The 15,559-nt window shown below is 43.7% G+C and overlaps 1 protein-coding gene across 1 annotated transcript; it reads right to left on the bottom strand.

Annotated features, from left to right (window-relative positions):
- Nucleotides 1-2,586: 2,586 nt before the first annotated feature.
- On the bottom strand, nucleotides 2,587-7,781 carry LOC147983494 (wall-associated receptor kinase 2-like). The gene is made up of 4 exons (XM_087542990.1): nucleotides 6,988-7,781; nucleotides 4,687-4,965; nucleotides 4,181-4,368; nucleotides 2,587-3,745 (listed from the first exon to the last, which is right to left on the bottom strand). Exons 1-4 carry the CDS (start codon nucleotides 7,749-7,751, stop codon nucleotides 2,730-2,732), a joined length of 2,247 nt encoding a protein of 748 aa, XP_087399116.1. The 5' UTR covers nucleotides 7,752-7,781; the 3' UTR covers nucleotides 2,587-2,729.
- Nucleotides 7,782-15,559: the final 7,778 nt, after the last annotated feature.

Raw genomic sequence — 15,559 nt, 5'->3', positions numbered from 1 at the left:
ATGCTACATTCTCCAACAGCTGGTGGGGGTATCAGCCAGTGCATCATCCGTCTTACGAAACAAATGAGAGAAACTAGGTGGTGATTCAGTGCATAATGAGAGTTCAAACTTTATACCGTCAATCGTATCTGCACCCATCCATATTTTGTTATCATTGTTGATGTTTCTTCATACACAAGACAGTCAAGAAACAACCTTGGTTTATTTTGCCGTAATAGAGTCAACGAAACAAGAAAGTTAGAGTAGCAAGATTACAAAGGATCATTCAACAAAAAATATTAGCGTAGCACACATCATGCCATATCTCTAATTGCAAAAGGCAAGATTTAGCCACTTAAGACCTTGGAACATCTTCTGTCGAGAGAAGGCAAACTTTTGAGAACTCAAATATTCCGTGTGTATTAGAGCCCAGCCGTATCTAATAAAAGAAGAGTAAAATGGATTGGAGGCCCTTAAAGTATGGAGAGGAGTGTCAGTTGGGTTGTAAGTATGATTTTTTATTTTTGTGCACATTTGGATAAGTGGATTAACACAGGCCAGTCTGAAACAGCCAAATGAAGCGTTGACTGATGCCGCATAGGTTATATTTTTCCCAAAAAAAGGCCCTGCAAATAATATAATCTATTTAACGCTACAACTTACAAGGCTGATGATTGGCTGATATAGTTTGGCATGCCATATATTTAGCACACATAATAACAAGTAGTAGTAAATTATTGCCCTTCTTAATTGGTATCTCACATGCATGGCATCATCCTATCATCCTAGCAAGCAAGAAGAGCAAGTACCTCCAACACAGAAGAAGTATTAGCATGTGTATACATAGTACAGTGTAGGAAGTTCGGGTTGTTGACCTACAAAAATGGGTGAGACAGATTAGAGATGCGATCCAATACTCACCTTGCTACAACGCCACGCCAACCACCAACCGCATAAGAACGAAGCCTGAAACCACCCCTCACCCTGTCAAAGCCTCGAGGGGATGGTGTGGCGCGCGCGCTGAGAGAGGGGAGGGAGACCGTGTTTGCCGCAGAGAAAAGGGATGAAGGAGAGGATATTTTTCAATCGGTTTTGAGAATCTTTTAGAAGGATCCTGAACCGGTTTTCTTTTTTCTGTCATTTTCTTTACTGCTTTTTCTGGTTTTCCATTTTTGTTTCGGTTTCCTTTTTTTTCCTTTTATGTTTTTTTGTGTCTATTTGTCTTTTTTATTTTCATAAATTCTTGAAAAATGTCTTCAAAACTTGTTCAGAATTTTGGAAAATGTTCGCTTTCCATAAAATGCTACAAATTTCAAATTTTGGTTCATGCTTTCCTTTAAAATGTTCACTTTTCTAAAAAATTAAATAAAAATATTCAAAAATGCTTCAGAATTTCAAAAACTTGATAATGTTTTCCAAAAAAATTCGTGTTTTGAAAAAATGTTGCAAAAATTCAAATGTTGTTCAAAGTATTCAAGAAATATTCGAAATTCAAAACTTGTTGTAAAATTTCGAAAAATTGTTTGTATATCAAACAAATTTGAAAAAAACAAGTTTTTTTTAAATGTCCACTTTTCAAAAGTTGGTTGCATTTTTTGAGCGCAGCTACAGTAAAACCTGCAAGTTTTTGTTTTTAAGCTACAGTGCACCTGCGAGCTATAGTACTTCGTACGCTACAGTAGATTTTTTTTTTGAGACAAGTACGCTACAGTAGCTGTCAACGAGGAGCTCGCCGTGTTCGCCAAATGGGCGGCCCAGTCAAAATGGCCGTGGGCTGCACAAAGCCATCGGTGGCCCGACTTGTCCTCTAGCGAGACTTGTCATCGCGCACCGGCGTCCCAGACCGCCGCCGGCTTCCGCCGTCTGGCCACATCACACCTGTGCCGGCTCATCGCCGTCGTCCTTGGCAACCTTCGCTAGTTATCTGCCTTCCCGGAACCGCGACACCGTTGCTCCAGCAGCGATGCAGCCAGGCCGGGCGGCCGCATGTCCACCACGCCCACAAGGTGCTCGGCGCATTGCGCGACCGCGGCTGTGTGGTCAACCAATCAGTTGCACTTGTTCCGTAGCTGTGGTCTGTGGCGCATTTGCCAAGGAAGGGAATTTCAGATGCCGGAGCGAGGAAAAGGAAACCCGGGCACATAGAGGTAGACGCCCCTACTTGCTGAACCTGCAGATACAGGTAGACGCCCCTACTTGCGGCTGACTCTTAACTGGTTAATGCATGTATGCATGGTATGAACCTGATTCAGTTGTTAATTGTCCTTGTTGTAATGCAGACGAAGCAGCTGGACGGCGCACGTACAGAGCATCTCCATTTCCTGCATTCATCCAGCTTAGTGTTCCCTTCCCACCTCTAGTTTCATACCCAAATGTTTTGATTTTGAATGTCTATACACTCGCATCTGTTTCATTCTGTCAATTTCTATTTCAAGATAGTTTTCCATTTCCATTGATGTGTAATCAAGAGTGCAATTCATTTTCGCCATGTCTGCCGGGAGATTAGGAAGCTCATTTTCTATTTCTAGTAGTGTCAGCTTTCTACATTTCTCAGAGACTTCGTCACAAAGAAGTTGTTACAACTGGCAACTCTAATTAAACTGAGCCTTAGTCACACACAGTAAATTATTGCAATTGCATACCAAGCACATGTACATCACACACTGGAGAAAACATATTCAAGTCATAACTGCAGTAGACTACATCAACGAAAAGAAATTGGCTATACTTGAGTACTTGACTACAAGATACTAGGGGATTACCTCATTTGCCCTCCCCTGGCTTCGCAACCATTGTGTCTTACACTTTTCAAGTTCCTTCCTGACTTCTCCCATGGTAGGCCTGTTGTTCACGTCTTCCTCGAGACACTGCACTGCAATCTTGCCAACGTCCTCGAGGCACTCCATGTTCTCCTCAACATTGGATGAAACCTCCTCATCAAACAGCTGCCTTGCCGTGCCATCCTTGGAAGCCTTGACGTAGTCCATCGGAAGGCTACGATTCTCCCCGTACCTAGCCTTCTTTCGGGTAACGAGCTCCAGTAGCACGATACCAAAGCTGTACACGTCGCTCTTAGCGGTGAGCAGCCCGGTCTTCATGTACACGGGGTCAATGTAGCTGCTGTCCCCGACCACCCAGTTGGTGTGGTCCTTGTCGATGCACATGAGCCTGGACGTCCCAAAGTCCGACACCTTGGGCGTGAAGCTGTCGTCGATGAGGATGTTGCCAGATTTGACATCACCGTGGAGGACCATCTGGCTCTGCGAGTGCATGTAATTGAGCCCCTCAGCGGAGCTGATGGCAATGTCGACGCGTGTTTCCAGTGGGAGAGGGTGGTTGTTTCCGTGAAGCACGTCCTGAAGGCTCCCTCTGGGGACGAACTCGTAGACCAACATGGGCACCTCCGTCTCCAGGCAGCAACCCATGAGCCGGACCAGGTTTGGGTGCCTGATCTTGGATTGGACCGTGATCTCATTCGCGAAATCCTTCTGCCGGTCCTCGTTGACGATGATGGAGCGCTTCACAGCAACAACAACGCCTGTGTCGGTGGTCCCCTTGTAGACCTTACCGAAGGCACCTTTGCCAATGATGCAGCTATACTTGTTTGTGATGCGACCCAGCTTGTCCTTGGTAAAGATCTCGATCCCGGCGCTCTTGAGGAACGACCCGCCGTTCCTGTTGAATCGATCCCTCAGCTTCCTGTTCTCTCGCTCCATATGCAAAAATATTACTAGCATGAACAGTAATGCGATTGCGCCAATTGTTCCTGCATACAATTGCAAGCAGATGACATATATAAGTAGTTACATTTTTTTCAACATGGCCAGAGATCGAGCACTAACATGAGAGTTCATACATATGACATGTACTAGCTTGCTCCAAGTAACTGCATGACATGTACCCAAGTGAAGATTTGGTCATGCATGTTCATGCAAAAGGCTGTGCATCAGGGCCAAGGGTTCTCGTTCCTTTTCGAAAAATATGCATGCTAATGGCGTCATGGGAACTATATATTAAGAGACAGTCATAACTGTTCACAACTTGACGTGATGACATGTAGTAGTAATTTGGTATAGATATTCAGTGATATAAGAACATGATGTAATTTTTTTTATGAAATAAGAACATGATGCAAGTTGTTGGAATGGTGACTGCTTTGCCATGAAGTTTAGGAAAGTAGAGCATATATACAACACCTCACCTATCACTGCGACTGCAGGTCTGGACAATACGGGTTCACAACCTTTGTCACTCTTGCCGTCTCCTCTTCGTCCGAAATTACACTTACACTCATAATCACCTTCGGTATCATGGCATGTCCCTCCATGGCAAGGATAGATATTCTTGTACATTGTGGAATTTGGTGATCGCCGTAATGCGCACTGTTCAGTTTAGTGCATGAAAGTAAAGACACCAATCAATATCATTTTTGTAGAAGGAAGGCTGTAGTAGATCCTAACTTTGAATTAATAAGGCCACAAGGGCTGAAATATGTAAGTCTTACATTAGTATCATATTATTTACTTCCAAGTTTATTAATGTTAAAAATAGTGAGCGAGCACTAAAAATCCTGGGATCCCTAATCTTATCCAAGGTCAAATTGTCCACCTTGGTATCCAGGGTGTGCTATACAATTAAAAAGATCTCAAATTACTCTGAGGCGAGAGGAATATATATGCAATAACAAACAAGTGGAGTGAAGTTTACATACTTGTGCACCCATTTTTTTTGTATGGATTACCGGTGTATCCCTTGGAGCAATTGCAGAAATAGCCCGGTGCTCCATGACTTGCATTTACACAATAGCTTTGACTGCTAACACAGGCGGCACCGTTAGGAACAATTTCCTTGCCGTTACCCTCCAGAGTCGGGGGGCATGTTCCATCCCTAACTGCCCAGTCAAGAACAACTGGAACAACAGGGCCACTTCCAAGTCTATTGGCGAATGTCATATTCCCAATCAGGTCATTTTTTCGGAAACTGTACCTGCTCGACAAATTCAACCATTAGTATATGTGAAGATTGTTGCAACTTTTTTGGGGGAAGATTGTTGCAACTTGAAGCGTTTGTACATATGTCTAGACTAAAAACATGCCATTATCTTCATAAAGACTATAACTTGGTAGAATGATGGACCAGGCTAGGATGCTGCGATGCATCTTGACCATACCGTGCAACACCACCCCATCTCTCTCATGTGCAAGCATGATATCACTAAGATTCACTATATTCTTACATTAAGCACCAACCATAAATCTGTTCGAGGATCTTTTTTTCTCACCATTGGTTTGTTGCGACAAGATCTTCTAAACTAGATCCTATGGTTAGTGGTTACATGTTGTTTTGAAACAAGTATTTACACTCCAAAACCTTCTTGCAGGTAATGGCCTAGCCAAACGATTCACCCTTTTGGAAGGCTTTGATGCGAAATAAGGTCATCTTCTTTAATAGGGGCAAGTTTATTATTGGAGATGGGCGTACAATTAGATTTTGGGAGGATATTTGGCTGGGAGAGACACCTCTAGCCTTATATTATCTAACGCTTTTATAATATCGTATATCATAAGGACGAATCTGTGAGTACAATATCGGGATCGGTTCCTCTAAATGTACAGTTCAGATGAACACGGATCATTGGCTGCATTTAATGCAAAGCTTGATGGAGGTCAACTTGTCAATGAGCCCGATACATTCCGAAGGGCTCTTTCTGTTTCAGACTTGTTTTTCGTTAAATCTATGTATGTCGACTTGATTAATACTGGAACACACTGTCTATTCATTTCTGGATAACAAAAGTGCCTTTAAAGATCAAGATTTTCATGAGTTTTTTTCATAAGAGCGTGATTCTAACAAAGTACAATTTGGCAAAACGTAGTTGGGATGGGAATAAACACCATTATTTCTGTGACCACGAGAAAATGATTCAACACTTATTTCTTATACGCCCACTAGCCAAGTTATTATGACGAATAATACATGTGTCCTTTAACATACCTCCACCTAATAGTATCCCTAATCCGGTTTGGTAGTAGCTGGTTAGATAGGGTTAAGTCCAATACAAAGGCAAGAATTCGAGTCGGAGCTTGTGCATTGCTTCGGGCTATTTGCAACTATCAGAATGATTGTGTGTTTAACATAACAAACATTACAACAAACTCTTTGCAGGTTATCTACCAATCGTTTGAATCGATCCATACGTGGTCATTACTACACCATGCAGACGTGAGGGAACTTATGGCTTTTGGGTGCAACCGATGTGAGACGGTAACATGGACTACATACAACCAATTTGGATGGCAGTCAAATAATAGGGTAGGTGTTTAGGTATGCTCTCGTATTTTTGACGGTTGCAACATCCTGCTCCGGTCAGTGTTGGGAGCCGTCGCTGTTTGGTGCCTTTTTAGCATTGCACAAGAACATAGGGCCGCGTGGCACACTAGCATTGGTGGGTGTGCGACACGTGGGTCGGGAGCGACCCGACTGGCCAAAGCTTCGGTCAGTCGGTCGTAGGCCCTTAATAAACAAATGATTGTGTACATCGCTTGATGCAAAGATCAGAGGTAATCCTCCTTTTCAAAAAAACATGTTTGTTTCGATGATATGTTCTATCAGCAATTGCCAAGTTATAATCAGTAGTAGTACTCGTTGGTTTAAATTTCAGTTTCAGAAACAGTTTAGCACCTACTGAAATTACTGAAGTTCAGTGATTTCGGTTTGCAGTTTGGCCAAAGGACCGAAATGTTAACTTGAATTAAAAAAATGTTTGAAAAAGTTCAAAAATATTTAGAAAAATATTTGAATTCCTATGCACAACACAAATTACTGAAATATGACCAACAGGTAAATATTTCTGTGTCTATTGAAATTGAATGAAATTCATCAAAATCTCAGTGAAAGTGAAACCCATAGACCTTACTAGGACGTTATAGGAAGGTGGGTTAATTGCCAAGTTATTCTGTATACGATGATTTGAAAGGGGAAAAGGGGAAAAGGAATTTCTTCACGTACCAGCCTTTGGTAGCGACGAAAGCATACTGGCACAGGTTTTCAGCCACAGGACTTCTGCCTCCCCTGTTCTCCCACTCCACGCTGACTTGGGTGAGGTTAGGAGTCAGCGAGGCCTGGCAGCAGCCGTGCCCGCTGCAGGGTGTGCCGTCGTCACCGGTGTCTTTCACCCTGGCGCAGGTCGTGATGCAGCCAGTGAGGTAGGGGCTCGCGCCGCGGCCCTTGATCCTCGCCGTCGAGCTGCACCCGACGGCCGTGAACACGTTCTCGGATGGCGAGAGCAGGAACGGGGTGACGACGTTAAGGGCCATATCGGTGCTCGTGTGGTTGATCGTAGTGTTGCTGGTCGGCACATCGCAGCTATAGGTCAGGTAGGTGTTGACCACCATCTGCGCCGTCTCCAGCGTGATGCTGGCGACCTTGACTGTGCCGGTGAGCAGGGTTGGAGGACTCGTCATCTCGTTGCAGGTGAGGACGAAGCGGCCCGACAGGGAGCATCCAGCGCCGACGCCGAATGGGTAGGGGATGTCTATTTCCCCGCACTTGGCAGGACAGTTTTTTGGCTCAGGCGACGCCGGGGCTGGGGGCGGAGACGGCTCGCCAAACTCGGCGGTCGTGGCGAGCGAGGCATGGAAGACAAGTAGGAGGAGGAGGGTTTGTCGCAGTGTCATGGCTAAATTGCTTTGGACGCACGGCCTCCTCTGATACCCATAACCCATATATATATAGTAACACAAACTGACTGACATGAAAGTTGAGTGACCCATGGCCACAGTTTGGTCGAACTACGACTTCTATTGCACAACACTCGCCAGGCACCCTGCTGTGTCGACCTGATGCTCGTTTATCTTGCTCAACATACTTACTGTACCAATCATCGACAGAGGTGATGGTCGTAGCCCTGACGGCCCACCTGGATAGTGTGGCGTTGGCAAATCACCAGAAAAGATACTTTTGCCTTAAAAAAACCCAGAAAAGATACCTTGATTGTGTTTCACTTTCATATGCTCCACGTTCTGTTGATGGCATTGTCGTTTGAAGATTCTTTTTCCACAAAGGAATGTTGCGATAACATAGTTTTCTGCTTCTTTTTGAGTTGATGGTGATCGACATGGGCCGTGTGACAAATTGACATCATTACTTACTTATTTGATGCAAATTGAATGGTTGGTGGATGGGTTAGCACACAAACCCAGTAATTAATTATAAGGACGCACAGTCTGTGTCACTTTCCAAATTGTGGTGACATAAGCACAATAACATGACGTATGTGCGATGACATATATGTTTGTGTATTAGGCTAGTCCCAAACTCCCCGTGGTTGTCTCTGAGCTAGCACACAAGCTCAATAATTAACGATGCATAATTTGTGTCCCTTTCAAAGCTATGGTGACATGAGCTCAACAAGATGACATATATATGATGACATATATGCGTGTTTCTTAGGCCAGTTCCAGTGGTCATCCCTCACTATGCGTATATTACTTTGCCACATGCCACTTATATACTCACCATCTCAAGGACTAGTATAAATCTTTTTAATAGGCCAAGCATTAATACGCTAAATCTTACTTTTGTCAAGTTAATGCGAGTCTAACTAGATAGCGCGTATAAATTTAATTACCTATTTGTTGGATTGTCTGAAGAGATGATATACAACATAACACACATTTAGAGGAACTTGCACTGGCGCTCTATGTTAGAATCCCGCAGCGCGCCAAAACATCTCGAACTGTCCACAGGCATTGACTAGGGGAACCTGGACGATGGACGTTGGCCCAAACTTGGACGATGGATGTTGGCCCAAACTTGAAGTTTGACGCACTACAAGAGTACATGGGAGTATGGCAAATGGTGGACATAGTTGAACTCGATGAAGGAGCTACAAACACCATTATGTGGTCAGGGGAAAACGATAGTCAGTTTTCGGTTAGATCTGCATACGCCGCCAAGTTTGCAGGGAGAGAGGTGGTGCCAACCGTGGAATTCATGTGGAAATCGAGGGATCCGCTACGATGTTGTTTCTTCTTTTGGCTCGCCATGGAGAACATATGCTGGACCTCAGATCGACTTGCCCGACGAGGATTAGCACACCAGGACGCCTGCCTGTTCTGTACACAGGAGGAGGACACACTTGACCACATTTTGCTGACTTGTGTGTTTGCAAGGACCATATGGAGGACGCTGTGCACAATTCTCAGCAGGCAAGAATGGATGCTAATGGTATGGTGTGTAGACAGGGCCAACGAACCGTAAAATCCAAAGAAAATCCGGGCCATCTTCACTCTTGCATTGTGGGAGCTATGGAAACATCGGAATGTGGTTGTATTTGATGGTGCATCCCCATCTCTTGACTTGGTGGCCGCGAGGATAGCAGACGAAGGTAGAGCTTGGCAGCAGACCGGATTGTTAAAAGGAGAACCTGATGATCTCTTGGTGGACCTATTGTGGTGGGCGAGAAGTGAGTAGCCATTGGATGTGTGGTAGTTTCCTGATAGATGGGTTGTATTGTCGTTGTTGGTGTTGTAGTTACATTGTAACATCAATGATGTAGCGGGTTTTGTACCCCCGCCTTCGTTTTATATAATATGATACGCACGTTCTGCATATTCGAGAGAAAAAATAACACATGTTTCATTTCCTCGGTAATTCTATGCTATATTGATAAAATTCAACTTGAAGGATTAGCAGACGATAATGTAGTGCATTGGATGAGAGTTTCTTTAGAAACGGCAGGGATCATAAGTGAAATTGATGGAAGACTGCGATGGGCTAGTCTAAAATGGCTCTGGGAAACACTAGCCCCCCTCCTCCCTCCCCCAGCTCCTCTTCCCTCGCCGCCAAGCAATGCCGGTAGGCGGATAGCGACTATGTGATCTTTCCACCACAACTTGTCAAAACCGCCCCGACAACAGATCTTTTCGGCTCTCGAAAGTGTGCGTCCTTGGATTTCTCAACTCTCATTGGAAACATCTCAATGGGGTTGTGTTTTGTGAGCGCTGGCTGGACCTGCAGCATCGGGCGTGCTATGATGATGCTCGGGCTTGGCGCATACGTCTTCCTAATGTCCAAAGTACTCATGTCGACTACTGGCTCTCATATTTTAGCGGCTAGTTGCTGGTGCCTGATCCATGTGTGTGTGGACGGCCCCTCCCTCCTCCCTTCTGTAACTTCTGCCTGAGACTTGTCTCTACTGTAGTAGGGAAATTTTGTTTCTACCACTCAAGTTTTTGCCCATTTTTCTTATGCTACTCTAAAGGTTTGACATTTCACTATTGCCACTCTAAGGTTTTGAAAATGTATCACTCTGAAAAAAATTGCTTTTAGCATGGAATGATAATTGTGATGTATTGTCAAAAGCTTAGAGCGGCAAAAGTGAAATGTTAAGAGCTGGAGTGGCATCGCAGAAACAAAAATTTCCCGCTATAATACCTGGCTGCTTTGGGCCTTTTTGAATACAGAAATCAGATGGGAAATCTCCCTCCATGCCAAAAATTTAAAAATAGCAAGTCGCTAACCAAAGGAGCGAGCATTACTCCTAACCAAGTGTATAAGCTCATGAGTGACACCATTTACAGTCCAGCAATACCTTATAAACCTGAAAAATAGGGAGGAGCTATAGCCTCAAGTTGGCCTTCATCTCCTAAAAGATGTGATCGAGGAGAGACCAATCCTTTCCATGTGCCACCAAATTTGCAATATGGCAAGAACGAAGTTCGAGGTACGAGAGGTAAAGGCCTACTGCACATTAGACATTTTGGACAATAGGATACCATCTGCCACATCAGACTCGTATTTGCAAATTGTGCATCCTGATAGCCTGCGAAATATGAAGCGGTGAATGACATGTCATGTTCATGAGTGGGCTCATAATGTCCCAAACCACTAAAATGCTAAACTGTTGTTCAAGTGGAGTTTATGCGTAAAATTTAGTTCAAAATAGAACAAAAATCAAAATGTGGTCAACCTAACATTATGTATCACATATTAGGCTTACTGGAGAATTTAATCATTTTTTATTATACATGCATCAAGAAGATGAATGGTTAGGTCCTTGGTTTCTTTGAGGATTCGGACCCATAGAACTCTTTTGTATGTGTGTTGTTTGATTTGTGTAATGCAAGTCATGTTTTTAAAAAAAAAAATAGTAGTAGTCCCAGCGTTGCATCAATTGATGCACACAACCATTTATTAAGAAGTCCCAAGTAACCAAGTTCCAAGTACTAAGCTCCGGAAAAAGAAAAGTAAAAATTACAGGACAAGAAGCCATGTCATATGAAAATATTCTTATAACTTTTTAGCACCAGATTCCATAGATGTATATTGATCAGAATCTATTGGACAAATGTCTTGTGTATTTTCTATGCACAACCAAATGTCCTCTCAATCCAGTTGTATTTGAGATGACATTGATCTCCTCTCAATCCTTTTGTATCTTAGATGACATGAGTCTCTAATCCTGCGCTTATAGGTATATAGAAGTTGTATGCAACTTCTAGCTTAAATTTATACCCGCATTCTTTATCTCATAGTTACAAAATGGTCGTCTGAGAAAACCTCTGACAACCCAGCGAAACTAAACCCATAATTTTCAGGTCAATGAGTACACAACTCTGTAGGAAATTGTGTTTTATTTCAAATATATTCGGAAACTTTCATCAAGCAGGCCAGAGTACACTTTACATACAACGGCAAAATCAAAATGAAGATTATAGAACATCCGAGACATAGGGGAAAAAGTGTTTTGAGTTATAGTAAGAGCTCATTGCAAATAAATAGATATCGAGGATTGATCATGTCTTAGTTTTCTTTTTGCGGGTGATCATGTGTTAGTTTTGTAAGAGATATTGCTAGGCTATGCTCTTGGGGAATCTTGTGCACTGTTGGAAAATCAATCATTAGAGACACGGTAGCCTAGTCTGTACCAATCCGGTCCTTTGATGCATGGAGGCGCCTCATTTTCCGCGTGGCCGGACAGACATGAGATTTGGATTCCTGCACGCTGGGTCCATAGCATCAATGATGATTGTCCACACTCCCGAGCACTTCATGTACCCAAGATGACCAGGCTGGGAAAGCAAATTATTGCCCAACACTCTTGCCATTCACACTATAGTTTCCGTCTCATTCTTGCTTTACCTTCGCACGCACCAATCATCGACGACAACAAATACTTGCACCCAAAAGGGTTCCTGTTGTATGAGCATTCTCAAGGATGAAACTTTGCGACGAAAGTTCCCAAGGTTGATTAATTGGTGCTCCAAGGTGGCGTCAGCACTCACAATTGAAGATTCTCTGAGTGATTGTGTTTCACTTTCAGATGCCCCACGTGGTGTTGACGACACTGTCCGTGCAGGCACCCTTCTTGCTCAAGAAATGTTGGGATCACAAGTTTTTTTTTTGGTGTTTGGTCTCTGGTTGGTTGATCGTGCACAACATAAGCCGCAAAAAAAGCTAATATACTTATTTGGGGACGACAAACACATGCGGGCTTAATATTTTCTTTTAAACAAAGGCAAAAGGCTTGCTTCATTCATTAATTAAGAAGAAGAGTTTCGGTACATAACACCGGCTCCATAACATTGCCGGTCAGATAAAGAAACATATATGGATTACTCTGGAGGAATGATGATGCTTAAGTGGCTAGCCCTGCGGTGACCCAAAAGTTGGCCTCGTTCTGAATAAGCTTGAGGATGTAATATGATGTGTTTGTTTCTTCCTAAACACTTTAGCGTGTCTCTCATTTCAACAGACAAGCATAGTGAAAGGGCTCAATAATTAAGGATGCATGGTGCGCGTCTATGTCGAAGCTGCGGTGGACACGACACAAGCTCACTGGTATGACGCACAACATGTATCGTCATGCGTTTTATTATTCATCAACAGCCGAATCAGAGGTGAAAGTGATGGCACACTGATGAGCTTGTCGCACATTGCTTTGCATGTCAATCAGTAGCACTAGCAGGGCCTAAGTACTTATCCCCTGAGTCATCACCATGTAAACTTACTTTTTTCTAGATACAAATCAGATGAGATGCCCCCATCAAACTCAAATCGGACGATGTGTTCTGAACCAATAATGGTACACTTAGGGGATGAATCCTACGGGTTCAACCTACAGACTGATGTGCCATGCAGCCATGCAATGGCGGTTTCAGAGCAAATGAGTTTAGTCTTTCAACTGTAAGAAGCCACATTGCGTCCGTAACTTGAGTGCGTAGCTATTTCCCATAAGTGCAGCATTATTGGTTCTGAACTAATCAACATCATGTGAGAGTTTTTCAGGATTCATCGCCCCGCTGGACAGCCTGATCAACCTCATCAAGGGCACTGCTTTTGAGTGGTTTAAGGTGGGGGCTAAATGCTTTGAATATGTGTTTCTGTAGATTGGTGTCTAAGGCTGGGGCTTAGTGCTTTAAATCTGTCTTTATGGTCCTTGTAATCCTGTTTATGTGAGTTGTATATAAGACGACAACATGTCGGATTATAGGTATGAAAATATATTTTCTGCCCAGGTTTCGGGTCTCCATCCGTGCCAATTAATGAAAGACCAAGCTATCCACACAAAGAAATGGTGTTCATGATTCTTCACTAAGCACTGTGAATACATCTCATCTGCTGGGGAAAATGCATGTGTGTCTCGCAGGTTTAAACATGTCCATGCCTTGTGAAGGTTGAGATCAGTAATTGTAAATTAGCGAACCCAATGAAGAAATCTTTTTGGTAAAGATGACATTGCTCAAGCAACTCTTCTCTCTGCTATTTACATTTTATTTTCTTTTGCGAATATGCCATGTGGCTTATCATTTCACTGATAGGAAGAGCGGAATACAAGAGGTTGGCAATCCACGACTTTATGCACGCTAGTGCGAAGTGGCGGGTGCTGATAAGCAGAAGAGAAAGGTTGCTCAGCCCAAGGAAAGAAAGACTAAGTTACGTGCACACTATTTACATTTCTACACTCATCCTAAATTAAATCAGTAGAATGCCATATTCTGATGACATTTTACATGCTTTATTTGAGTAATTCTGTCCATGCCCCCATATGACTGACCTGTCAAGTGCAAACCATGGTGTCTTTGTACCACGACTTCGTGTATCAACCTCTATGCCTAGATTATCCCAATGTTATCACGGGAATCCGCCAGTTGAATACCAAAATATACATCAAGTGACTCAATAAAATACCCCATTGTCATCACGAGTATCCATATGCAAGACATACATCAAGTGTTCTCAAATCTAAAATATTCAATCCAACACAACGAAACCTCAAAAAGTAAGACTCAATTTATCACAACAAAGATAGAGAGAGAAGAACACCATACGATCTGACTATATTAACAAAGGCCATGGTTACATCAAGATTGTGCCGGATCAAGAACATGAGAGAGAGATCAAACACATAGCTACTGGTACATACACTCAGCCCCGAGCAGAGCGAATGTTCTCAGTTTCTTTCTGTTTTTTATATTTATATGATTTTTTGACGTTGGTTTCACGTCAGGGGGACCCACGAGGGAGCGACAAGCTCGGTAGGCACGCCCTGGGGGGCCTTGAGCTTGTCGTGTCCTCGTGGCTCTTCCGGTCATTCACCGAAACTTCGGGGGTCTCCTTTTGTCCATAAAAATCATCGTAAATTTTCAACCTATTTTAAGAACTTTTATTTCTGCACAAAAAACAACACCACAATAGTTCCGCTGGAAACAACGTCAATCTGGTTTGTTCCATTTAAATCATATAAAAATACACCAAACTCATATAAAATTGTTGTAAACATGGCATGAATACTTTATAAATTATAGATACGTTGAAGACGTATTAACCCCCGCCACAACAAACATTTTCAAAATTTTGATTTATTTGGCCTGCTTACCAAAATATAGTTGTGGCGGGTGCCTGACAACGCCCACAACTGCTTACCAATAAGCAGGTGGCGAGCACTGGGTCGGCACCCGCCACTATTGTTTCCATCCGGCGGGCATATTTGGAAGAGCCTAGCTGTGGCGGGTGTTGGCCAACGCCCACCACAGGTATGCCCGTAACTGTGACGGGCACAACCACGTACCCGCCACTGCTCTTTTGGAAAAGTAGCAGTGACGGGTGACATGTCCTGCCCGCCACTATTTATAATTCACCTATAGGGCTTTTCCCAATAGTGTGGTCTCCTCAGTTGTGCCTAGCATGACTATTTAAGCCGACTGCTGGCATCGAAACCTACCCGCCTCCCCCCCCCCCCCACACACACACATTTTCGTCAGCCGTCTACCGCCGCCGCCACTTTCCACTCCTCGTTCGCCACCACTAGTAGCCATGCCCCCATGTCGCCAGATAAGGGGCCACCCATTTCTATCGTCGGAGCGTCGGCCGCCCCGCCTTGAGCAGGTCCAGGCAAGGTGTGAAGCCTGGATCGCCTCGGGGCTACCTCTGGGTGTAGTGAATACGAAGGAGGAGTTGGAGGAGGATGAGAAGGTTAAGGAGGAGGGGGAAGATATGGGGGTCGCCAGGGATGTGGATCTGCAGACAGAGCAGCTGGCCATCCTCGATTCCCTCCGCTCTGAGTCGGATGCGGAGA

Source organism: Triticum urartu, chromosome 2A, assembly GCF_056163025.1.
Source record: "Triticum urartu cultivar PI428250 chromosome 2A, HENAU_Tu73, whole genome shotgun sequence".
Lineage (NCBI taxonomy): Eukaryota > Viridiplantae > Streptophyta > Magnoliopsida > Poales > Poaceae > Triticum > Triticum urartu.
Note: the sequence above shows the minus strand (reverse complement) of the source record. Positions and strands in the feature narration are given on the sequence as shown.

Bases quoted from the DNA above. Each gene is read 5' to 3' on its own strand.
- LOC147983494 (XM_087542990.1), bottom strand. From the start codon at position 7,751: ATGGGTCACTCAACTTTCATGTCAGTCAGTTTGTGTTACTATATATAT. The intron at 4,966-6,987 runs GTACGTGAAGAA...TTTGTCGAGCAG, and splicing joins TTCGTCGCTACCAAAGGCTG to GTACAGTTTCCGAAAAAATG. The intron at 4,369-4,686 runs GTAAACTTCACT...CATGCACTAAAC, and splicing joins AAAAATGGGTGCACAAGTAT to TGAACAGTGCGCATTACGGC.